We start from the raw sequence: 27879 nt of genomic DNA, 5'->3' as shown, positions 1-27879 counted from the left end.
AAAGAATTAGTCATAAAACCAGTACGGTGAGAAGGTATGGTCAGTTTGAGAACGCGGGAGGTACGCAGCTCACATCCTGGACGAGGAGTATCGAAGACGAATTTACTTTTGAGATATCCAGGAGCAGAAGGCTCAAACAGGATCGAAAATAGGATACAAAGGATCCGGAAGGACCTACGACGACGGATGGAGAGCCAGTTGAGCTGCCGGCGGTAAAAGGAGACATGATCGTATTTACGAAGTCCAAATATAAATCTAATACAGTTATTGAGTAGACGGTCTAGTTTATTGAGTGATTCCTGAGTGGCATTAGTAGTACACACATCCCCGTAATCAATTATTGGTAACACTAAGGACTGCACTAACATTTTTTTCGTGCTTACAGGCAGAAAGTTTTTAAATTTATATAGAGTTCTAAGTGTACCTGTGACCTTCCGACTTGTCTCCGAGAGTTGACTAGACCAGGAAAGGTTGGAATCTAAAACTAATCCGAGATTCTTAACCCGACTGCTCACCGGAATTACAGCATCCTCAAAAAGGATCGGAGCAACAGGTATTGTACTCAACCTAGACATTTGCCACTGGCTACCTAAAATTATGGCTTGGCATTTAGCTGGATTTACACAAATGCCAAAGCTAGCAGACCACTCGGCGATGTAATCCAAGTCAGCATTTATTGATGAGATAGCCGTGTTTATATCTTCCACGTCAACTTGCGAGTACAGCTGAAGATCGTCTGCGTACAAATGGTAAGAGCATCGAATCTTGGCGGTAATAAGATTAATAAAAATTGAAAAGAGAAAAGGAGAGAGAATACCGCCTTGAGGTACTCCAGTACTCAGTTCAGACCAATCAGATAAGGAGCGGCTGGCACGGACTGCCTGGGCTCTATCGGAAAGATATGAAAAGAACCACTTTGTGGCATCTGAAGAAACCCGCAAATGAGTAAGAGTAGCCAAAAGTAGGTCATGGTCTACCGCATTAAAGGCGTTGGAGAAATCTATCAGCACTAACACCGTAACTTTGGAAGATTCCATACCGAGTCTTATGTCCTCTGTAACTTTAAGTAGAGCGGTGGTGGTGCTGTGTCCAGACCGGAAACCAGACTGCAGCGGTGAAAGGAGACTGTTGCTATGAACAAAGTGTGAGATCTGTTTGTGGGCCGCGGCCTCTAGTATTTTGGACAGAAACGGGAGAATAGATATGGGACGAAAGTGGCTAAGTGAGCTTGGATTATTAATTTTAGGGAGTGGGATGACAAACGCCTTACGCCAGCATGATGGGAAAACGCCAGTGAGTAGAGAAGTATTGACTATGTGAGTAATAACTGGCAAGACGATGTCCAGAATGTGAATGTCGAGTTCTGATGATGGGATCCATAAGGAATCGAGGGAAGCATTTACATGAAAAACTGTCGCATTTGATGAAGTGGAACTGCTGATGATGATCAGAACAGAACTCTTCAACGACGCATAGTACATGTTTGGTGATTTCGAATTTCGATTTTGACTTGGACTGGGACCCGGACTCATACCCGGATCCGGTTCGGACCCGGACTCGGACTCGGACTCGGACCCGGACTCGGACCCGGACTCGGACTCGGACCAGGACTCGGACCCGGACCCGGACTTGGACCGGGACTCGGACCCGGACTCTGACTCAGAGACCCGGACCTTGACCCGGAAAACCACTATGATACCTAAACTAAATAAACCACTATGATTACCTACCATAAAATGTGGGTATGATGATGCCAAACCCCTCACGCTCAAACTCCCGTACACCGTGCACCGCATGCTCCGTTAAGTGGGTTAGGTTAGGTTTGAACTGCGATCCTCACAGAACCGAACAAAAGTGGGTTAGGTTTGGTTAGAACTGCGAGTCTTACAGAAACGAAATGCTACTAGAAAAGTGGGTTTGATTAGGTTCGAACTGCGATCCTCACAGAACCGAACTGCTATCAGAGAAGTGGGTTAGGTTAGGCTAGATAACTACGACCCTTACGGAAACGAAATGCTACTAGAAAGTAGTGGTTTTACCTCCTTTTCTACATAGTGCACCATCTACCATAATCTTTCACCGGGCCCCATAGAAGTCGGTTTTTTTTTCTTAAAAATTATAAAGAACCAAGCCGCAAACAAAAAACAACATTACAGATAAATTGAAAACCTAAAAAAACTTAATGCTAACGTTATTTTCCTGTAGGGCAAGAAGTTTTTCATTAAACCTGTATTATGTTTTTAAATATCCCGACCTTTTCCCGGGCAACTTGTTCCGCCGACGGCGGTTACCTTATTATATCAAATTTTGTGTAACGTTAAGGGTGTAATTCCAAATCTAAACAAGCACGGACGATTCTAATATTTAGGTGAACCAGTAAAACTGCTCAAAATGCGAATGATTTTAATTATATTTTGTACAAAACACTTTTTTTTTCTTATATAGGTACGTCTAACTACGCAAAGTCGCTTGTCAAGTTTTACGTCAAATATGGCGCGGCATACAATGTCACTATCAAGAGTGACAATACCTATGCCGCAAGGCGTATGACACTTCAACCGTTGCTTTATCAATCTAGGCAACCACAGGCAATATAAGAAGTTCAAACGAAATTGAAATTAATTGTTTACATCCTAAATAACGAGAGTAAGAAACCCCCAAATAAATAAAAGATACTCCGAGATGTTTTTTTTTAATTCACAGCTGTTATAGATCTGGAGACCGTGCACTGGCGCCCTAAAATTCAAATCGTCCACGCTCGCTGAAGCAACAGGAATTACACAGCCAGAAATGTACGGTAAGCATAATAACATTTCATCCTCGGCTGCTCAAGCCACTAAGCCGTTATCTGCCTTATTGAATTGCTTCAAAGTATACAAATTATTAAAAAACAGGGGGACGAATTTGGTGATTCGAAGATCGCTATTATTACATTATTTTGCTTTAGTTACAAATTATTAACAGCATGAAATTGTAAACAAATAATCAAAAATCGTCTATCATGAATCATGACTGAATCATATCATTCTGTACGGATACGATGGTTGTACTATTATATTGTTTGGAAATGGGAATGACAGTGAAATGACATATACTGAATATGTCATTTCACTGTCGTCATCCCTTAAGGCAGCGGTCGGCAACCAACAGCCCGCGGGCCGCATGCGGCTCGTGAACCTGTCACTTGCGGCCCGAGTGCCGCCTTGGCTATTTTGTATGTAATAGTGACAAACGACAATGTCTCATAAGGTCATAAAAATATTAACAAAGTACGGCCCGCATCACCTCCGTTAACCACTATGTGGCCCTTGGCTGCTAAAAGGTTGCCGACCGCTGCTTGCCTTAAGGGATAAGTTCGCCTTTGTACTACACATTTATGTTTTAGCTGATATAACCAATATTCCTTTCTTTTCGTACAATAAACTGTTTACTTAACTTACTTATCGCCTATATTATATCTTGTCTACATAACAGCGTGATATAATGGTGTCCGTCATTTTCTAACCCGTTGTGTTAAAAAGTGACTTAAGTACGTATATATTTTTTTACCATTAAAACCATCCATAATACGCCTTATGAATCACACTCACAGGCGACTTAGAACATGACACCTGACATCAAACCGATACTTGAATGAAATTGAAATCATAATTATCACAGTCGTATTCTAATTTTAATTAAAATTAGGATATGCCTGTCAGTTCGCTGTCATTCGCGCGGCTGTCTCGCTCGCACTAATACATGTACGGACAAGTCAGAACCAAATTAACGCAGAAATGACAGCCAACCGATATTTTTCCAATATGATTCAAATACCGATTTGATGTGAGGTGTACGTTCGAATTGGCCTGTTACAAAAGTGACAACCACGATATCAGATGATAAATGATAAGATCCCACTGATCCCTAATAATAATCGACCCGGTATAAATGTCGGCGGCCGATCGTAAGATCAGGCAGATCGTAATTTTCCTGTGTATTGTTTTGAGGATAGTCACATTAAACCAATATATAGGTAAGATAGGTTCGTTAAGGTTGCTTCAGATGCCCGAAGGGCAAACTGCCCAGAAATAGGAGCCCCGCGTAGCGGGGCTCCGTCGACTCAGGGAACGAGTCAAAGATTTTCACGTTTCACGATATGACTGATCTTATGATCGGCCGCCGATATAAATAAGGTATGCAATGTAAGAGGTAACTTACGTCGGAATCCGCTCCCTTGTCGGCGCCGGGGCACGTGAACGTGACGTACTCGTGACATCTCTTGTGGACCACGAAACTGCATACTGGGGACAACAATTAACATGTCAATCTCTAAAGCAGGCCACTGACGAGCCTTCCAAATGGATTCCATTAAAATGGATTCATCCAAATGGACGACATCCTAATATTAAACATTGTACGTTTTTGACATTCACGGACCGATTTTGGATTGCAGCCACGCTATTTGGACTGTTTGAAGGCTCGTCAGTGGCCACCTTAAGCGCCCCTTGCACCATCCCACTAACGTCAAATTGTACTGGTAACCATGGTAACTCCAGGATTATCCGAGTAACCCCGGATTAGTGATTGGGGCGTGGCCCTAATAAATAATAATCATACTACGGATTTTTGGGTGCGAGAATGACTAAAAATTAGGTAAAAACCGTAAAAAAGGAATATATTTGAACATTTCTAAAACCGTTTGGAGCTTACTGCCTATTTTTTATTTAATAGTTTGGTAACGATTTTACAAAAATCAAAGTTATACACACACGAGTACCGAACGCACCCAAAAATCCAGGTTATAAATAGGTAACAAATAAAAAATGTAACAAATGAAATCAAACCATCATCTATCGATAATCAACCTATTAGGTTTCCAATTCTGTGCTAGATTCAGAACAGACCTGTACGGATATGATGGTTGTTCTTGTCTACGCGACAGCGTGATAAAACGGTGTCCATCACTTTCTATCCCACGGTGTTAAACAGTGACAGTTATTTTATCACTTGGATAAAGATGGATAAAGCTATCCATAATACGCTGGCTGATAGGTGGATATCTTGCAAGAATTTCTATATTTAGCTCTCACCTTGACATTGGAAGCCTTGTTTGCCGAAACCCCTGAAACAAAAGAGAACAGGTCAGTAATTCGTTATCTAATTGTTAAACAATTAGGGCCACTTGCACCATCCCACTAACCCGGTTACCATGGTTACCAGTCCAATTTGACACTGGGTTAACGGTTTAAGCGGTTGACCCCGGGTTAGTGGGAGGGTGAAAGTGGCGCGTTATGGCTCCTCTACACGATGGGCCAACGCCGGCCACTCATACGCAGCGCTGCCGTCAAATGGTAAAACGCTGCAACTCAAGTTACAGCGTTTTAAGTTGCCTTGGATCAAATGATTCCTTTTATGTTCTTCTATCATCCCCTTTTTTCAGATTTTTGATATCTCTTTTAATTAAGTCTGTAGAAAACTGTCAAAACGCGGCAACTATAGGCTAAGCATACCAAAACATTGTAACAAGAGTTAACGCGTGTTTATTTCTGTGTCGTGTTAATACATCATAACACAGAGTAAAGCAGAACGCTGTAAGTGCTACCTGCAGCGTTCTGCTTGTATTGTTAAATTAAGAGCGTAGAATACGCCAAAACGCGGTAAGACACTGAAAAAATTATAGTAATACCGTTTATAAAAATTTAAAGTAAAAAAATCCAATTACCTAATTAATTTAACTTTTTTTTAATTACATATCCATGTTAAGAATTACACTTACAATGTTTTCTTTTTTTCAATGACACACTTTATGAGTTATAATCTAACGGCCAAAACGCTGCAACTAAGAAATAATTGTGGCAAAATGATGTAACTATGGAGTTACAGCGTTTTGCTAAGAACTTCTTTAGGTTATTTTTTGTTAGATCTTATTGGCAAAACACTTTATGGCTAATATTTAAATAAATACACTAATTTATAAAATGTTCATTAGTCGGCTATATAAAATACACTCTTAGGTATATATTGTGTAAATTTCAACCTTATAAGTATATAAAAAATAGGTGTTTCAAAGGCCGGAATGTTTAAACCTTTAAATGCGTTTTTCTCAAAACTGCGTTTTTTGACTTGCAGTGTTCTACCATTTGACGGCAGTGCCGCAGCCATGCGGTAGAATGAGATAGCAATATCACTTGCTCCCTCTAACGCATAAATGCGTCCCTTGGAGTGGCCGGCGTTGGCCCATCGTGTAGAAGAGCCATAAGGTATCATTCGGATTCGGACCCAGGCCCAGCATTATTGCAGCATTTACATTCTGCTGTGCAGACTTTTGCTTTGATTTTATTTGCTGCAACAATGCAGTTAGCAGCATCAGCAATGTCACGTCGCAATACTGAGCAATAATGGTGGTGCAATGCAATCTCAATGTGAATGTCACCTTAATGGTAACATTCCATTTCTAACCGCAGCTGCACTACCGGTACTGAACGCGTCGCTGTCATTGTCAATTTCCATAGTAAAATTGACAGTAGTGCAGCTGTCGTTGGAAATGGAATGTTAGCCTTAGTTCACTATTTTTGGAACAATGACATTAGAATCATAAAGTGTCATTCTATGGAACTGCTAACTTATGTAAACAAAAGTCACTAGTAAAATTGGACTGCGTTATGGAATAACGAACTAAGTAGTTCGTTATAACGAACTACTTAGTTCGTTATTCCATAACGCAGTCCAATTTTACTAGTGACTTTTGTTTAGTGACGAACTAAGTAGTTCGTTATAACGAACTACTTAGTTCGTTATTCCATAACGCAGTCCAATTTTACTAGTGACTTTTGTTTGTTTGTTGTTTAGTGACTTAGTTCGTTATAACGAACACGCAGTGACGCAGTCCAATTTTACTAGTGACTTTTGTTTGTTTGTTGTTTAGTGACTTAGTTCGTTATAACGAACTACTTAGTTCGTTATTCCATAACGCAGTCCAATTATCATGCAGAGACAATTTCAATATGGCGGTTTGTTTACACTTAGCAAGTTCCATAGAATGACACTTTAGATGGTCCATGTTTATATATTTATTACATTTGTAATAAACCTCATTTTACGATCGCTCCCGAAAACAATTCCGGTTTGATTAAATTTGAATACAATCGATTCAGGGAAGGAACTCTCTAAAATTCACTTAGTGAAGATGACTCCATAAATTCATTATTGTGTCAAGCTTCTATGTTATTTTTGGGACAAGTAAATTAAAAATAAAATGAGTACACTTTATGTAAAAAGGTTAAAATTGGGAATCAATCGAATTTTTACTCGACTATGGGAAGCGAATTTTACCAATGTACATAATTAGGCAGGTATATTTTTTGTTACATTATTGTGTAGTGTGTTCCACCGTAGCGACAAAACTATTTACCGTAAAAACTCTCAACTACGTACCTACTTATAGCCCTAAATTCCCATGGTCCAAAATTAACTCGTATACATTTACTCTATGTATATATCTCGTGCAAGTAAAACCACTATTTAACTGTCATACTTCTATGGAAGTTGTTTATCTATAAGTTTTGTCACGAATAAAAACATTCTATTCTATTCTATTCTATGGCAAAGTATTCCAATAAATAGAAAGATAGAAAGAAAAATGCAGACAAAACCAAAAATAACATAGATATTTAAACTTAATTTTAATGTATTATGTGGACCATAGCAGGCGTGGCTCACTCCGCGATTTCGTCGCTTTGCTACAGGTAGCTAAAAGTACATCTGTTTCACCCCAATTTTGGGGAAAGCCATAAGCCTCGCATGGCGCTGTCGCCACCTAGCGGCCATATCTGTGCTGATCGTAACAGACGCGTTTTGTTAGAGAGTGAGTATTCTGTACCTAGTACTATTATTTATTCTGTGACCATAGTTGTAGTACTGGACTATTACATAAATATTATAATAGTTGGGTTGTTTTATAGTAGCTACCCGATTTTGATTACTGAAGTAATTATGGCTTCGGCTGACAGTAATTCAATTTCTAACCGACATGCAAAAAGGGAGAAGATGGAGGAAATTAATAATAAAAAGCAATGAAACATACTTTAATGTGTAATGAGCTTGCACAGTCAAATTAAAGGACACTTGACAGGAAAATAGAACGTAAAATTATGTAATGAAAGGAAAAACCTTAAGGAAATCCCCGCAACATTCAAAGTATATTTAAATATCAATCTAAGATTGACACAAGGAACAAAATGAATGTATGATAATTTCACAAGAGTTTCCTTGTAGGTGTAGGTAAGTCAAAATGCCGGGAGCCATGAAAATTGATATTGAACGTACTTATATACCCATATTTCCTTTCTGTTTCTTAGACAGGTACGGAAGAATTGATGCTTAGAAATTGCGTAGGTGCGAGAAATAAAATTACTTCATAAGGAAATAATTTGTTCAATAAAGGGCCCTCATTTAATGCTTTTATTAGGCTTGTCAGTTATAGCTTTGCTGTGCAATTTGGAAAATGGCAGGGCTGTTCTGGCCCGGTTGGCCGAGTGGTCACTCTAAGCATTGGAGGCCTTAGTCACACGTTTCTTACGTTAGGTATATGGCATCTGTTTCAGTTTAAAAGTTCAAAGTAAGATCCATTTGTATAGATTGGCCTATATAGATATATCTTATACAAATAGCGATGAATAAAGAAAGACAAATGTCACGGTAAAATAAATATTTAAATAAATAGTCTGGCAAACAAATTCGTAAGTTAAAAAGGCAGGAAATTTAACAATAACAGTAATAAAAGAAGTCAATGTCTCCTATAAATAGGTAATGTTTGCTTGTGGCGAGCTGTTGGGGAGTAACGACCCCACGGACCCGAGTGCTCCCGAGAGTTGGTCAGGGTCTCCGTCTCCGGCGTGTCTTCGTCGGTCGGAGTGGACCCCAAGGAGACCCGCAGGACTCTCAGCTCTGGCTTGCCTTCATTGGCCGTCCAGAGAGGAGTCGCTAGAGCTATATGCTCCAGGGGTGGAAGTGAAAGATGCATAAGACGCGAGTTGGCACAGTGGCTGGTAACAGCCACTGGGTAGAAAGCGGCGCACACCTCTCGACACCCCTGAGCCGCTCACACCGATGTTGCCCCTGGTCGTCTTCGCGACGGCAGTTTCAGGGGCCCATCTAGTCAGCGGCAAGTCACCGCCTGCCTCGATAACTTGTGAAAACATTGTTATGGCAGGTGCCCGTACGTCTTTGTAATAACCCAGTCTCATAGTCCACCCAAACTACAATCCATAGACCGGTATACTGTTCTCTTTTTCTACAATAGTCCCAATGCCTGCTGAGACCGGTTCATGGGTGTTTATTGTTGCACCTGTGCACGGGTTCCAGCAGGCGTTCTACATGACATAAAAGCTCTCCAATAATCCCGGTTTTTTGATAGGCTTGCGTGGGGACACAGATCCAACACGTAGAGGCCCCCTACGTGTTGGATCTGTGTCCCCATGCAAGCCTATCAAAAAACCGGGATTATGGGCCCGTGATATCTAAGGAGATAAAATAATAAAAGAAGTCAATATCTCCTATAAATAGGTAATGTTTTTTTTAATGACGCGATCTTTTCCACGTATAGATTGGTATGCTAGACTATGATAAATATGTATTTGAACTTTTAATAAATAAATTCTTCTTCTGAAAATGTAACGTCCATCAATTTTCCTAAGTGATATTTTTCGCAAATGAGTTTACTTAAGTGTTTTAATTAAACCATCAGTATTACTAATATAATATTAAATAAACTCCATTATTGTCTACGAAACCAAATAACCTATTATTGCTCGGCTTAACTAATTTAATTTCGCGCTTAAATAAATTGACTAGACAACAGAGAGACCTAACTCAACGTGAATATTGAGTTATTTTAAGGCATAATTCCACAGCTATTAGGTCTAAAATCGCATGACGGTAAAACCGACATAGGCCGAATTGTTTTTGAAGTGAGAGTTATGAATGCGCTTAATAATGATGACATCGTCCACGTAATTTATTTGGTGAGTAAACAATGTAGAAATTTGAGCTCTCTCGGACTGTTTCAACAAATGGAACGAAAATAAAACCTGAAAATAATTTGGGTGTCCTTCTTGGGTAATTTTACGTCTTTCAGGTTTCAAATAAATTCTAACCACGATAACATTGCACAAACTTGACAGTACGAACACAAGCTTATTATAAAAAACACAAGAGAGAAAAGTTATAGTTTTTTTTTTGTTAGTTAAATTTGACCAAATACCTATAATCACTTTTTAATGAACTAAGCTTATTAACAGTTTTTGTTAAATATCTGTGTGTATTTCAATTAAATAAAACCTCTTAACTAACTTTATTAAATCAATAACGGCGTTCATAATTCATAACAGCAAACACCAATTACTTAGCGGCCTAATACCTAATTGTAATTACTAAATTAATTTCACGTTCGGAATGTGTTAAGGTTAATTATCGATACAGAAATAATTGAATTAAGTATAAAATCGAACGGTTGAAATTGTGGACCTGAAATCGGTATTTGGTTATAATTCATATATATAAGTATTTTAAATATCATTCTTAAATGCTATAATGCTCAGTATGCTGCTGTTAAGTAAATGTTGTCGCTTTTTAACAAACACAAATAAATTGGATTGCCGGTAAAAAGTTTCTGACGACGCTTGAATGTTGTATCAGATCTTTAAATACGTCTTTATTTCTACATAGTTAATCGCTCATAGTATGAAATATTAAATATCTTATTCTATGCCAAATATCGCGGTACATTGAGGTCATCAATCTTTTGGCAATGACAATGAAGCATAATGTACCTACTCGTAATAAATCAGTGGTTGATGTAACACTTAATTAAAAACTTTTTCAGCGTCTGGAGTTAGTTCATAAATCACACGACGGTCGTAGCGTCGAAACTGGGTTGAAATATCTAGGCTTTAGACTAGACTCCTATCTTGCCTAGAGCGAAGAGAGCTTTGCTCACTGGGAACAGTATACAATGACATTTTTATATGATATAGCAAACGAGCAGATGAATCGCCTAATGGTAAGAAATTACCGATGCCCAACACATTGATTGCCCAACCACACAAGACGTCCGCGCCAGGCCACAACAATTTCGTTATATAAAGCAGTAGTACCACAATCCCGACTATCGGGTCGCCCGGCCCGGCCCGCGTTCGTTTCCACGAAATCATAAAATACCCGATAGTCGGGTTTTCGGCACTGAATGTGAGATGGGATGATGAACTTACTTTTTATTCAAAATCGCTAAAATAATCATAATTATCTTCGCGTAGAGTCCGTCTAAGATAATTTTGCACCGACTTGAACGGAACAAAGTGTCGGGGTGTCGTTATAAACATCTTATTTTTATAGAAATTTGGAATTTATGAAAGCATTTATACCACACTTTGTTGGCAGATTTTTCAGTTGGGGAAATTGGTCAGGTTAGGTGAATAACTAGTCGCATAGTTACGGGCGGGTCGTGTAGCGAAGGGAATTACTTTGCAGCCTAGTTGTGAACTGTGATGTAACAGTCTTCATGCATCGAAAGATCTTAACTAACGCAGTTGTACTACAGAAATAGGTCTTTTGGAGAAACGCCGCGGAGCTTGGAAAAAGACGGTTTGAACTATCGTTCGCGAAATCGAAAAAGTTTAAATGAAAATAAATTGTAACACGGTTTTCTACCTATAAATGCCTCATCTACTGTACTGGAGGTTGAATCCTATTTGAAAATTTGTTTTTGGATTGGAACTGATACATTACGTCCTTGTAAATCGTCTTTTTGATTTTTGATAATGCTTAATCTGGCGGGTCGTCGCTTGACCTGAGTTTCATAATGGTGCCTATGTATATTCCAAGATTCCAAGCGCTTTCAGCTGAATATGCGGTATTCTGATTGTTCCAAATTTCTGTGCTAACTTGTCGGCTCGAAAGGTCGAGAATCTCTGTGATATTGCAGTACATACTACTCTTTGATTTGGACAGGTGTCTGGCTGAGTTGTTCATTATATTACTGCGTCATTCGGAAAGACCAGTGGAAATTCAAGTTTGATCTCCGATGAACAAATATATGTACATTATTTATTTGTTTTTCAACAGTTCAAAAGAGGAATCCATAGTTTAGCAAAATTTTGCAACTCGCCACCACGGGAAAATATTTAGCTCTATTTTTTTATTTAAACCTATTAAATCTCATAATTTATAAAACTGAATCAGGACTTCATCGACTTAATCGTACCTACACTTCTATTATTTGACCTGTTGAATCTCTTTTCAAAATGAATTTTCGCGCGAACTCTACTGACAAAGATGTTTCACTCACTATAACTAAGGCTAAAAACTTTAAATGCCTCATTATGTACCAGTACGGAAACCATCAGTTTGGCATTGACATAAACGCTATCGTGAACGTATTTTACTTTCTATATATCTCTTTCGCACTAATATGTCAGTACGAGCGAGATGCATAGAAAGTAAAGTAGTAGTAGTAGTAGTAAAATACTTTATTGCACAAAAAGAAACATTACAGTAAATTACGTTCACGATAGCATTTATGTCAATGCCAAACTGATGGAAGCCGTACAGTTGCATAAAATGCCTATTTTTGAAGTTATCTAAAAACATGAGAACGTGAGGTAGCGACAGGAATTCCTCGCGCACATTACCGTCCGCCATTTGTTAAAGTGGCGCTTCGCCATTTGTCCGACTGCTACATTTGCATTCAACAATTTGTCACATGGAAATCCGAATGTGCTTCGCAAGGGAACTTTAGGGGAAATAAACTGGTTCTTTGAAATCAGAATGAATCAGTCTGAGTAAGGTATCCGATTGAACGAACTGAAATGACGCAGACTTAAATTGATGTAAATTCGATGGCAAAGCAATAAACGGCAGCCGCTTATTGCATTGCCATCGAAATAACGGTAGGTAATTTTGGTTATTGTTAAACGGCAGCCGCTTATTGCATTGCCATCGAAATTACGGTAGGTAAATTTGGTTATTGTTATAATCCGAAGGGTACAAAATAACGCTCAGAAATTATTCGACGCTGACGCTAACGTAGAAGAAAATTTTCCAAATCGGCTCAGCAATGACAAAATTTTGAGATAGCAAACTTGAAAAAGTTTAGGCTAATTAAGAACCTCCTTTAGATTTTTTAAAGTAACTTAATAATGTAATGATTAAACGTCAATATTGGGTGAATTCTAGACAATAATGTTTAGTACCTTATGCTTTATAATCTGTTAAAATTTTCACGTTTTGCACATTTATTAAGAGCGGACATGGGTAAGAACGTCTATGGTAGAGTAGCGTGTCCGCGGTCACATTAGTGGGGCAATTTATTAACGATTGCCGCTGAGCTTTCTCCTTCCATCCGTCTAGCCAGACCTCTATTGCTGCTATCTATATAAATGTATACCACCACGGATGGACTTTTATGGGCATTTACTTTTTTTCGTAAAACCATGAACTTTTGTATGAGACGAAGAAAAACAGTTCATACAAAATGTATGTGTAAATGCGTTACAAAACTGTCATGAAAATGCACTTGGCGCTAAAAAAAGCTCCTGGGACCAAAATGCTTGGTGGCTTTGATCACTATAGAAAGCTACAGCGAACTCCAAAATTGCATGGACGTATTAGGAATGCTTCACTCTATTCCTAAATACGTGGCTATTAAGTAACATCAAAACTTGCCAGATTTAACTATAGTATCAAGTACCCCAATCTAGAATATCGCTAGCAAAATACAGCCATGTCTTATGGCTCCTCTACACGATGGGCGAATGCCGGCCACTCCAAGGGACGCAGCCATGTGGTAGAATGAGATAGCAATATCACTTGCTTCCTCTAACGAATAAATGTGTCCCTTGGAGTGGCCGGCGTTGGCCCATCGTGTAGAGGAGCCATTATACATCCACACCATACAACACAACGCATCGGTGCACACGAGCACATTGCACATTTTCGCCGAAAAAGTACTTTTTCCAATTTCCACTTTGAATTAATTTACATCTGACGTTTTCGGTTACGTGTGTAGCGCTGAACATTAATTCAATGCTGTTGACAATTAATTTATGGTTTGTGGTAAAAGACGAGAGCGGGCGACATATGTAAGTGTATTAACAGTATTTATTTTTGCTACCGTATATGTAGTTTAATGGCCCAATCCATTTGTCTCTGTATAAGTGTTCCGCGAAATTAATAGTTTTCGAAGAATCACTGAAAACGTGTTTTTTAAACAAACTCTAGTTTATTCAGAAAGTTTAAGTTCCTGCAGAATCTTTGGTACTTCGGGCAATATTTTAGTGATATGCTAACTATGCCGACCATATATGTATATAATTTATAACGTGTAATTTACAAGGCTGTGGATATGACAGCACCAACATGTATTTATTTTCCCTCTAAGTGTCTTTGGCGTGTCAAAGTGATGATGAATGAATTCGTCATTTTCTTTTCCTAGCCTATTTGAGTATCCCACTGCTGGGCAAAGGCCTAGCTCCCTCTTCCCTTAATTTCCATGACTCCCGATTTGGTGTTTCCTCCGGCCTGTTATTCAGGAAGCTGTCCAGGTCATTCGTCATGCTCCAAATTATTATTAGCCCATTTTCTTGACTTGACTTTCATATCTATGGTTTAAATTCAACTTGTCAAAAGTAATCCCTTCGGCAACTGGCGGCAAAAGTTACGACTTTCGGTAAACTCGGCAGATGAAATGACAAACCAAAGTATCAAATAATAAAATGGTAAATACGATAGGGTTCGGCTAGCGGGCCTAATTTAATAGTAAACTGTTGGCATCCGGCCAATATCCCTACACTATCGCCGTTGGAAGAAAAATAATCTCCAATTGATGTTGTTATCTTTCCCCACTAAACAAATTTAATTATAACCGTAGTTCATAACCGACCGATAAAGTAATCTAACACTTGAATAGGTCAATTGATTTTTGATAATATGCACAGGTGTTAGTTCTTCTTCAATTATATGGAATCATTATAAATGGGGGTATTTTTAGATTTTCGGTGCATTTTTTGGCACAACCATCATCATCATAATTCTAGCCTTCAGTCGCCCACTGCTGAGCATATTATAGGCCTCTCTTACTCTTCTGTACGCCACTTATCCCGGTCCTGGGCTAGTCTCATCCAAAAGTGCCCTGCGATTTGGTACAACCACCCAACGAAGAAGAGAGAAGAGAATCTCATAGAGAACCATAGATAATATAAAACCGGGCAAGTGCGAGTCGGACTCGCGCACGAAGGGTTCCGTACCATAATGCAAAAAAAAAACAAAAAAAAGCAAAAAAAAAACGGTCACCCATCCAAGTACTGACCACTCCCGACGTTGCTTAACTTTGGTCAAAAATCACGTTTGTTGTATGGGAGCCCCATTTGAATCTTTATTTTATTCTGTTTTTAGTATTTGTTGTTATAGCGGCAACAGAAATACATCATCTGTGAAAATTTCAACTGTGTAGCTATCACGGTTCGTGACATACAGCCTGGTGACAGACGGACGGACGGACGGACGGACGGACGGACGGACGGACGGACGGACGGATGGACAGCGAAGTCGTAGTAATAGGGTCCCGTTTTACCCTTTGGGTACGGAACCCTAATAAAAGAGTGAAGATGCTTGTATACCTGTTATCATGTTATGTCACGACAAATATCTAAAACGTCCTAGAACTTGGAGTCACTTCTGAGTTCTAGTGCGTCTAGTCAGACTTCTACAGTCATTCTAGTCTGTTGGTCCATAATAAAACTGGACAGCGCTGAACAGAAAATACATTGAAATAACTCGCACGTCCTTTTGTGAATCCATAGACGCTTTAATTTTCCTCCACAATATACAATAATATATATATCGTCTTATACATTTCAAAATAGCTTTGATCTTTGCGTAGGTTAAGAGTAATGAACCCGTAAAATATAATTCGCAGTACAATTTGAAAATGTCATATGAACCAAAACTATTAATAGTTTCATAACCCTTTTAACAGTAGCAGAAGGCACGGAAGAAGACAAACTAATTTTCTATTCGAGGTGTAAAATCAATGTATTTTTAAATAGATCACACAGTTTTTAACATTCCATTTCTTATCTTTATAGGTACTAATTCTAGAGTTCTAGACAATCGTAGAAAATTCTACTTACAGAAAATATTAGTTTGCACTTTTACAATCATTGAATTCCTCATTTATAGATACTTACTGGAAATTTTCGATTTAAGTCTGAACAGTTTATACTGCCATTTTTCGTTAAAGTAGTTTTTAGTGTTCCGTACAAAACTTTGTTTACGGAACACTTAAGGACTGTTCATTTTATTAAGCGGACACACAAAAAAGTATAAATTACATTTTTCTAATTCTGGAATCGCTTTATTTAGATAAATATAATAAAAACGGAAACCAACGCAAAACATTTTAATGTAAATATAGTATAATATAATAACATCGGTAAGATTTTCGTACTTTTACACGGTTGCGCCGTTCAAGTGCCTGCACATACATTTTTGACACTTTTTGACAAGTTGTAAACAACATTCGTTTGAATTCTTTCAATGTTTTAGCTTCTCATCTACCCTTTTTTAAGTGCATCTTCACATTGGTCTAGTGCCACTCGATGGAGTGGAGCTCCGGGCAATTAGATGAGTTGACTTGTTTTTGAACGAAATCAATGTTTTTCAAATTCAGTAGCTTTACTTTCTGACCAGCATAGTGGGCACTTGCCAAATCAGGCCGAAATGAAGAGGTGACATTATGCGTCTGATAGACGGAAAGTACTCGTTATTAGATGCATTATTTTCTGTAAATGTCGCAACCAAAGTTCATGTCGCAAAATAGAACAAACTTTTTAAGGCCACAGGAACCAATTGCCTGCCAGACAAGGACTTTCTTCATGAATTGGTCAATTTTGATGTTACTCTCCTCGTCGAATATATGATCTTCTACAACGGCATGGTAGCATCAGGGCCATTGGTAACGTACTACAGCAACATTTTACGCATTTTCCGTTGTCCATTAAAATGCTACGAAATTTATCTTAATGTAAAATGTAGTACAGTTTGACGCTTCTTTTTTTCGATTGCTTTCGCTGCTCTGTAATTCTTTTCTCCATTTTTTTCTTTCTATGGGTCCATTTATTGTACATACTTCTTATATTTTAATCTGTGCCTACTCTAACGCCTGCTGTCTTAGGAATTTCGCGAACCGATAAGTAATTTATTGATTTTAACAGCCGCATGACAATACTTTTGTTTCTGGATTGGCCGGGCCGCTTCCGTGCCGGGATTTTGTAAAATCTTCAAGCATATGATGCTCTGCAAATGTTTTAATAATTTTATTCACGTTTAACTTGGAAAAATTGTACATATTTACGATTTTTCGCAGTGAATACTAGCCTGTGCATCCTTATTGCAGAACTAACTTGCTATGTTCCAAATTTGTTCGGTCCTTCGGGAAAAATATTTGACTATTATGGGAACAAATATGTAGCAATTGATAAATAAGGGATTGTTAATTATATTGTTATGAGCTGTACATCAATTGATTTTAAATTCGCCGATTAAAAGAGGTGTAAGAGTGTCCGCTTAGTAAACTGAATAGTCCTTATGGGATCACTTCGGTCTTGCAAATCAGTTAAATACGTTTTTCTCAGAGACCGTTTGACATAGATACCTAAAATTTGGAACAGTTATAGCAATTACCACCACTCATATTGTAAATAAGTCAAAACTGCTTATTTCTTATTAAAGGGGGAAATTTAGGGGGTTGAGAGGGGTAGGCTGAAACTTTTTTCATTTGTAAGAATCGTGTGGGGTACCATTAGAAAGCTTGCAAAAAATTGAGTCGATGGACTGATTTTGACTTCATTTTAGACTGCAATAGTTTCGTCAAAAAATGCATTTAAAGTTGCAAGTTTTCATACAAAAATTTTCACCTCTGTCCTGGCGATTTTAGCGAAAACTATAGATAACAGGCAGCTGACCAGTCAATACCCAACTTAAAGAAGCATGGAGACGGCGGGAAAATTATCAGCTTAACTTTATCTTTATTAGTTTTTCAACTGCAGCTTGACCTTTGGTTGCTTAGGGCTAGCTAACTGATGCTTACACTGGTCAATTCGTATTTAGCGAGAAACATCCTTAGTTAAAACTTTGGCATTGAAATTTATGACTTATGTCTTTGACACAAAGTTTAATCCTGCTTGCTTATTTTTGTGGGATATTTAATTTTATCTCAATAGCCTACTATAAGTATGAGAGACATCTACAAAATACGACCTTATTATATTGCAAATAAGTTTCAATTTCGAACGGGCTTTCCAACCAATGGACTAGGCATCTCAAAAATGTGAAAAATTCAAATTAAGAATTCCGTTCTTGACTGTCGTTGTGTTTTTTTTTCCACAATAGGACACATAGAGTTAGTAAGGCGTATAGAGATAATAAAGTCATTTAATATTTATGAACAGCTTTGGCCTCATGTATAGATTTTATTGAGAGTATCTGATTCGTCGAAACAATATACACAATATTCCTTTTCATTAAGTACCATTACATTTCTGTATTAATTTATAATTATAATATCTATTAATTATATTCAGTACTTATGTATATTTTTGAACGGATCGGTGAGCAACAAGATTCAGGGCTATAACCGCGAAAATAGAAGTTCGCAAATTGCGAGCATTTTTCTCTGTCACTCTAATTACGCCTTCATTGGAGTAAAAGAGAAAGATCCCCGCAAATTGCGAATTTCGGTTTTCGCGGTAGCCCCTCAGTCCTGTTACGAGAAAATAATTTTGGAAGACATTAATAGTATATGACAGTTAAATATCACAGTTTTTAGAAACAAAGGTAAAATTGACGAAATATTTAAAGTAAGCCGATCTTGTTTTTTAGCAGTTCTAAATAATATTAAAGTCTATATATGTATATGGCATTAAAAAAATAATGAGTTATAAATTCAAATTGAAGGAGTATATATTTATGGTATTATAGGCCAAGCGCGCACCACGATTTTAATTTTTGCGACACGATTTTAGAATCGCGCTGTAATATATCGCAGAAAATTCACTGCGCGCATTGCGATGAAAAACTCGACGATTTGTTCATTCTCAACATGGATTTCGTACCAGTCGCTTGTCATGAAACGTGTCTTTAATATGCGATTGCTGTATGACTTTGAGCATTTATAACACAAAGGTGATCCCCGTCTATTTCCATAATTAAATGGTCAACATCTAGCGTCTCATTTTGAGACTCCATTGGAGATGCAGGTGCCGAGATGTTGGGGTTTGGAGAGCGAAATGCCGACTGAGGTCCGGCCGGGGTGCGATTTTATTATCATAGTGCGCGCGGGGCCATACAACTCCGCATGCTGCAATTCACTTTGCGACAATCGCGTCGCGAACAATCGCTGAAAAATGTGACAAATCACAATTTTAAAATCGCAGCGATTTTTTTGTCGCATATGCGCGCACTAACATATAAACACATACGTTGCATTTCTGCGACAAAATTATCGCAGGACAAAAAATCGTGGTGCGCGCTTGGCCTTACTCTAAATTATTATAATACATCAAGCATTCGCGAGATGCTCGACTTCGGTATTCAAACACAAAGCGATAGTACAAGAATCTAACTAAATGCGAAGGCCGAAGGAGCGATTCGAAGATCCGAAGCGTCCGACAGACACGCGCCTCCTGTAACTTTTCCAAGTATTTTTAAGTACAAGTGTCTAAGTCGCAAGATCCAAAGGCTGGAGTCGCATTGGGCCGAAAGCATTCAGGAGGTCAGTTCTAAACACAGGTAATTAATGCAAGTGTCTAAATGCGAAGGCCGGAGGCCCGAAGCCTGCAAGATGTCAGTGGTTAAACACAGAACTGACAGCCTGGACGCTTCGGGCCTTCGGCCCTACGCGGAGCTCGGGCTTCGGCCTTCGCATTTAGATACTTATACTATTGTTCTGTGTTTAAGTACTAACATTCTGGACGCTTCGGGCCTTCGGCCCTACGCGGAGCTCGGCCTTCGGCTTTCGCATTTAGACACTTGTACTATTGCTCTGTGCTAAAGCGATGACATTTTGCTAAAGCTCGGCCTTCGGCCTTCGCACTTAGACACTTTGTACTATTATTCTTTGTGTGTAGTTGAATACGGTATCCTAAAAACAGGCAAACGCGTGTCAAGGCAGGCCAAGGCCGGCAGATGCCCTTCGCTTTTTTCGCTTTTTAGGTTATGTCTGCCATTTGTGAGTTACCTAATATAAAATAATAGTAAAAGCTTTACGGTTACCTATCGTTTTACTACTTTTCTTGAATGCTAAACGGCTAGTTAAGTATTTACTTAATTCACCTCGCCTTTTATGTCATAGAAAAATAAGCGCCTTAAGCTCCGGCCCGGATAACTCAGTCTATCGTGAGTCATCCTAAAAAAATGCATTGTTACCTACTTAATTGAAATGGTTGGGAAATACATAATGAAATCAACAAAATAACTAACACAGCGTAAATTAGTATACGGAGATAAGAATTTTAGATGTTATTAGGTATGTGTCTGCTTTCTTACTCGTACGAGTCATTAATACCTAATAACTGGGAGACCGAGCTTTGCAAATTTCATCGAAATCGTTAGAGCCGTTTCCGAGATCCCCGAAATATAAACAAGAATTGCTCGTTTAAAGGTACTTAAGTATTAGATATTAAGTATATCGGCCCGATTCGAACTTTAAGATACGTCAAAATTACGTCTATGGGGTCATCCATTAATTACATCACACGTTTAGGTGGCGGGAGGGGGTCAAGAAAATGTGACATATTGTGACATGGGGGAGGGGGGAGACACAAACTTTGTGACGCCACTTTAAGGAGGCCCGAAGCCTGCAAGATGTCAGTGGTTAAACACAGAACTGACAGCCTTGACGCTTCGGGCCTTCGGCCCTACGCGGAGCTCGGGCTTCGGCCTTCGCATTTAGATACTTATACTATTGTTCTGTGTTTAAGTACTAACATTCTGGACGCTTCGGGCCTTCGGCCCTACGCGGAGCTCGGCCTTCGGCTTTCGCATTTAGACACTTGTACTATTGCTCTGTGCTAAAGCGATGACATTTTGCTAAAGCTCGGCCTTCGGCCTTCGCACTTAGACACTTTGTACTATTATTCTTTGTGTGTAGTTGAATACGGTATCCTAAAAACAGGCAAACAACCTCTGTAAAATGTAACGATGCGAGCGGTACGGCTACCATCAGTTTGGCATTGACATAAACGCTACCGTGGGCGTGAACGTAATTTACTTTCTATGCATCTCGCTCGTACTGACATATTAGTGCGAAAGAGATATACCTATAGGAAGTATGGTAGCCGTACGGAACACTAAATGCCTCGAGCTATCTCGGGCTTGGCCAAATTATTTATAAAGCATTTACCATAGACACAGGCGGCGCCAATGAGAGTCGACGGGGACAATTTTGCGGACCAATGGACTGGAAGAGCTGATGGTGTGATTGAACAAATTGATGCGCATCTGTTTTCTGTTCCAAGTTTGAAAATATTTATTTTGCGGGTGGCAACACATTTTGATGTTCGTTCATGAAACTCTTTATGATTTGTTTCTTTTTTGAATATGTTATAAAAAAAGAACAGGCAGGGTGTTTCTTCAACTTTTTTCGTATAGTTTTATTCACACATTACGAGGTGAATGAGTAGGTAGGAGGTTGATTTTTTTTTCCGTGGAACCGATTAAATGTATTATTAAATATGTTTAAAAATTGAGCGGCTAAGTTTCGATCACCCATAGCATTCTACTTTGAAAATTCGCACCTTTTCTACTGTAGATTATTTACTGTGTTATGTAAACGGTGATCAAATTTAAGTAATAATTTCAGACAGCAGTCCATTGCACATAACTATCTATCTATCTATCTCATAAAAGTTTTATTACAATATACAACATATACAATATACAAATACCGTACCGTATATATGTCGTAGTCAGATCGTATAATCCGCCGTATTACATTACGGCTAGCCGTTTTCAAAAACAGGGGCGTTTTGAAATGCGGCGGTTCGACGATTAGCCGGATTGTCACTGCGATACGTTCTTCAATAAGGCGGCCCACGTTTAGCCGCATCGTACATTGTAGAGTGACCAGTTCTTTCGGTCGCCTACGTAACCGGAGTTTGACAATGTTTGCAATTTAATTTATTTCTACCATGGTCCCACCGCACTACATGTGTTTCTTTTCCAAAACATTTCCTTCACAACTTAAATAGACGGAGCCCCGCAAGCGGGGCTCCTATTTCTGGGCGGTTTGCCCTTCGGGCATCTGAAGTTACCTAACGAACCTAACCTAATTACCTACCTACGCTTTTTTCCCCAAAGTGTAATGTTTTCACGGACGTCTCACTTAATCAATAGGTAGGTAGGTTAGGTTCGTTAGGTAGCTTCAGATGCCCGAAGGGCAAACCGCTCAGAAATAGGAGCCCCGCGAAGAGGGGCTCCGTCTAGTTAAGTTGCGAAGGAATTTTTTTTTTGAAAAGAAATAGTCCGACAAACTCCAGATTTGATGGACACCCCAGCGTTTGTCAGGCAGCGCCACGAGTGTTAAAAATGGGAACTAAAAACTGTCAAAGCGGCGGCTAATGACTCGCTGTATTACATTACGGCTAGCCGTGTTGAAGAACGTATGGCGCCGAATACATTCCGGCGGATTCTCATTCAGCCGTATTCAATACGGCTAATCGTTAAACCGCCGCATTCCAAAACGCCCCTGTTTTTGAAAACGGCTAGCCGTAATGTAATACGGCGGATTATACGATCCGACTGCGACATATATATTTTATAAACAAGTATCCCTTAACAGTTGTTTACGCTACTATTGGCTGGCCGATTCTAATTTTTAAATTTGATAGGTTGCTCTCACGCACAACTTTCAGTTTATTTCTTATGCACCAACCAGTGAGAGCGATCTGCAAGGTTGTATCAAAATAAGATCTAAATCAAAACCGCAACAAGTTAAATCTGCATATTGAATATTGATACGACCGTAAGTCGAAATTTGAATATTGATACGATACGATCGTGGCGTCAGCTAATTGGGAATATTACGCGAAACTCTGCGTGGGGGGCGCCACTACCAAAAACCATCATAATCTGGAGTCTACCGCGAAACAAGAAAATCGAAATTTCGTTATATAACCTCTGTCACTCTTGCATATTCGAACGATAAACAGGCAGACAGCTAAATTTGGATTTTCGCGTTTCCCGGTAGGCCCTTGTTCACAAACCGCCTTGATGTATCAATGTCATATTTTATTGTGTGTGAAAACTTGTCAAATAAGAGAACACTGCAGTAGTAGTAGTAGTAGAACCTAATACTCCCTATTGTCTCTTGCATTATCGAGCAACAGAGAGGCAGATAAAGAAATTTCCATTATCGTTTTTCGCGGTAAGGCCTCAGGAGTAAGTAATCTCATTAGGCATCTTATTCGCACTTATTTATGAGATGTCTTAAGAGCCAACAGGAGTGGTCATTTCTCCATACAAACGTACTCGACTGTTTCCTCCGTGGGTTTTGAAGCTAGAGCAATGATTTTTTCAACACAGATTAATATTGTCAATATCTGTGTCGGACCGTTTAGCTTTTTTTGATATTTTTGTTTTTAAGGCGCTAGAGCCCTTAAAAAATTGCCAAAATGGCCTAATTGACTATACCACAATGAGAGGCGCGGTATTCAAAACTGATATCAATTAGCCAAAAAAGCAAAACGGTCCAACACAGATAATTTCATAATCATTTAGGTTTCCAAATTTGGTTACGATTGGTTAAGTTTTGGAGGAGGTAACAGTCGAGTACGAAACCTCAATTTTTGAGATTTTTACGCAAGATTTTTTGCCTTGTCCTTATCACACTATTTTTAGGAGTCGCTTCCGCTAGCGAGACGGGTATATTTACCTAAAATATTTAAATCTCAGCTCCTGTTTCGTCTTTCCTCACCCTTTTCCATTTTTAAAAAACAGAACTGTCCTCCGCTTTGAATTTGTAAACAAAACTTTGTCATCTTAAAACTCTCATGAATTATTTATTTTTTATGATTTAGTATTGAAATTCATCCCGTTGTTTGTGCGTTTGGTTGTGATTTGAATTTTATTTTTCCACCGATAAGTACAATGAATAATTTATTTGGTACGTTGGTTAGATACATGTTTGCATTATATCAGCTAAAGAAGTCAACTATTATATAAGGGCCATACAGGGTGGCCCGAGGCTAGGAGTCTAATTTCAACATTTGATTAAAAAAATATATAATATATATATATATATATATATATATAACATATAATAATAAATAATAATAATAAATAAATGTGTTGGATCTATATCCCCACGCAAGCCTATCAAAAGACCGGGATTTGTAGGCCCGTGAATTCCAAAATGGAGAAACAAATAAATGTTATAGGACATTCTTACACAGATTGACTAAGCCCCACAGTAAGCTCAAGAAGGCTTGTGTTGTGGGTGCTCAGACAACGATATATATAATATACAAATACTTAAATACATAGAAAACACCCATGACTCAGGAACAAATATCTGTATCATCATACAAATAAATGCCCTTACTGGGATTCGAACCCAGGACCATCGGCTTCGCAGGCAGGGTCACTACCCACTAGGCCAGACCGGTCGTCAAATAAAAAAACATATAAATCCATACCATACCCACCTAAAGTTTAATTCTATGGAAGTTCCTAACTACTTATGTAGGTAAACAAAAGTCACTAGTAAATTCATCATTCTTTGACATTTCAATATGGCGGTTTGTTTACATAGTTAGCAAGTTCCATAGCATAACACTTTACTGCTAATATTGAAATCATTGCACTCGTATTGAATTTTACATTTCATTATATCCAGGCCGAGTGTACCATTCACAGCTTCGGCATTCATAGTCGCGATAGCTCGGCTCCTTCCGGCGGCTGTCGGCTGTCACGACACAATCAGCTGGTGCTGTTTCGATAGCATGCCGAGTTACGAATCCACAGGTCTATAGACCGACCGCTTAAATGAGTCCTCGCCTGCGCGGTATGGGTGCGACGGGGAGGGCGGCGGGGAAGGTGCGGGCGGCAGGCGTACGGCGCCCGCACCTTCCCCGCCACCCTTAGTCGCCCTACCCCGTCGCCCCCGTACCGCGCAGGCGAGGACTCATTTAAGCGGTCGGTCTATATAGAATGTACACGTACAGTCACCACACAGAATTGTTATGCCATTTAGGGTTCTTGCTAAATTGGAAATTCTATAGCGTAGGTATTGATAAACCAATTTAGCTAGGACCCTAAATGGCACAACAATCGCGGAGCGTGATGGTACACAAGATTCATCATCATCATCTTCCTAGCGTTTGTCCCATACGGGGTCCGCTTTCCTACTTTTCTCATTCCACTTCGCTCTTTCTTGGACATCGGCGGTTTCCGCTAACCCGCAGGCATTTAGATCTTTGGCGATAACATTGCGCCACCGCTGCCTTGGTTTGCGTCTAGATTTCTAGAATGTACACGATTGCCCGCGACCAAAATTGGAATTATGTATGTCAAGTGAAATAGGTAAATTATTTTGCTTTTGTAACATATTCCAAGTTATAATCATCAACTGTGTCTCCTAAATGCAGCTTTTCGTATTTTCCGGTCTTCTAATCTTCCGTTTCGGCGTGATCAAGGCGGCCGCTACTGGCCGCTATGGAGCTAGTTTAGGACCGTACTAGTTGGGATATTTTGGACTGGTGGTTTTACGGAACCTAATTTTATAGAATCTGTTTTTGAAATGTCCAGCTCACAGTTACACTGGTTTTACCGAGCGTCCGACTCGCCTGCTCTTTGCAAGCTATATATAGTAATACACCGCCTGTCGCTTTGTTCTGCTGCTATACAACTTTAATCTTGTTTTAACTACATATTTACTTTAAATTGAATTTGCAACTACGATTGGCAGTTTAGCTGCAGCTTTGTGTTAACAAATAATCGAATTGATAATTGTGACGTCCCACGGGTAAAGGTACCTTATGGCGGTTGGCGCTTACGCTATTATTAACGCCGCTCCAATATTATTGCGGCGCTATGCGACGTAAGCGCCGGCCGCCATAAGGTACCTTTTTCTGGAACGTCACAATTCATTAACCGAAATTAAACTTTCAACTTCATAATTTCATAGGAATTAAGGTTTTAAAATAATGCAGTTGTCAAAATCTGGAGCTGTCATGTCACTACTCACAAGATGAAAATCTCTCACTTTGCATATCTGCTTGAGAAATTGACAGTTTTTAAAATTATAATAATTAGAAAATACAGCTTACGCAGTCATCACAATATGGTTAAGTATAAAATAAAATAATACAATAAAATCTTAATTTGATAAAACTCCAGCTAAAACATCTACGAACACTTGAAAGCAATTAAATAGAAATAAAATAAACATTCAACACAAATTCGATTTCAAAACTGTTAATATTTACTCTAATACAAATAATGCAATAAAATCCAAATTCGACAACACTCCAGCTAAAACGTCTACGAAAACTTGAAAGCAATTAAATATAAATAATACATTCAACACAAATTCGATTTCAAAACTGTAAACATTTACTCTACGTTCACAGAGATATTGTAATGCCATTTCAATATGCTCGAGTGCGCAGTTAGGTAGTTCACAAGAACTGCTTTGAACTAGAAGCTTTGCTCATTATAAAAGCTTTTAGAATCAATTTATGGAAAAATGCACTTGCAAATGGAACTCTTTTTGAATTGGCATTATTTAGCGTCTGTGGTCGCGACGCGACATTTCGAAAGAGATTGAATCTATGATTTACTTTTTTCTAAGCCATTTCCGTCCGTATAAAAGGGCGCTAATTTTAAAAATGTACGCGCGAAGGGTTGTCCTTCCATAGAGAATTTGAATTCCACGCCTTTTTCTCCTGACAAATTGGATTCGCCAGTGTATACAGTCTATAGTCTCACAACCAAATTAGCTTGAACCCTTAATGGCTTAACAATTAAAGTCCGTGACTGTACAAAGAATTACTGTATCAGACAAAGAATATGGAATTACCTAGATTTAATTCAACGGAAATTACTTAGTCATGAATTTTAAAGGGGCGCCACAATACATCAGTGCTTGGTCGACGTGTGTATGTGTGTGTATAAAGGTTCACAAATTATAACAATAAAGCTCAGTTGGATTTTAACCCAAACACTAACATAACCTTTTATGTTATTTAAAAATAAAAACATGAGCGCAAACGGATATTATATAGCGTCTCAGTTTATCTAAGATCTAAGGAATACTGTCGTAAGCAGCTTAGTATAATATTCCCTTTGAAATATTTATATGGGTAAGAATACTAAGCATCTATGTGTCATTTTGTTTTTCCTAGCAACATAAAAGGAGAAATAATTTGATATTCTGTTTATGTGTTAAAAGGTTTACCGTTGTCCCGAGACACACTCGAGAATTTTCTAAAAAATACAAGCAGGGTGGTCCTTATTTCATCGAAGTTATATTTTTCTACGGGACACCTGCCTGTAAAATCTACCACTTAAAAAAACCGGGCAAGTGCGAGTCGGACTCGCGCACGAAGGGTTCCGTACCATAAAGAAAAAAAAAACGGAAAAAAATGCAAAAAGTAAACGGTCACCCATCCAAGTACTGACCTCGCCCGACGTTGCTTAACTTTGGTCAAAAATCACGTTTGCTGTATGGGAGCCCCACTTAAATCTTTATTTTATTCTGTTTTTAGTATTTGTTGTTATAGCGGCAACAGAAATACATCATCTGTGAAAATTTCAACTGTCTAGCTATCACGGTTCGTGAGATAC

The 27879-nt window shown here is 38.8% G+C and overlaps 1 protein-coding gene across 1 annotated transcript in view; it reads right to left on the bottom strand.

Annotated features, from left to right (window-relative positions):
* LOC134670330 (protein kinase C, brain isozyme) overlaps nt 1–27879 on the bottom strand; it is a 318426-nt gene that overhangs the window by 42955 nt on the left and 247592 nt on the right. Inside the window, exons 2-3 of the mRNA XM_063528130.1 lie at nt 5073–5104; nt 4201–4283 (exon numbers count right to left, since the gene is read on the bottom strand). Coding sequence (XP_063384200.1) covers nt 4201–4283; nt 5073–5104 — 115 coding nt within the window. The remainder of the gene's footprint in view (nt 1–4200; nt 4284–5072; nt 5105–27879) is intronic.

Source organism: Cydia fagiglandana, chromosome 13 (genome assembly GCF_963556715.1).
Source record: "Cydia fagiglandana chromosome 13, ilCydFagi1.1, whole genome shotgun sequence".
Lineage (NCBI taxonomy): Eukaryota > Metazoa > Arthropoda > Insecta > Lepidoptera > Tortricidae > Cydia > Cydia fagiglandana.
Note: the sequence above shows the minus strand (reverse complement) of the source record. Positions and strands in the feature narration are given on the sequence as shown.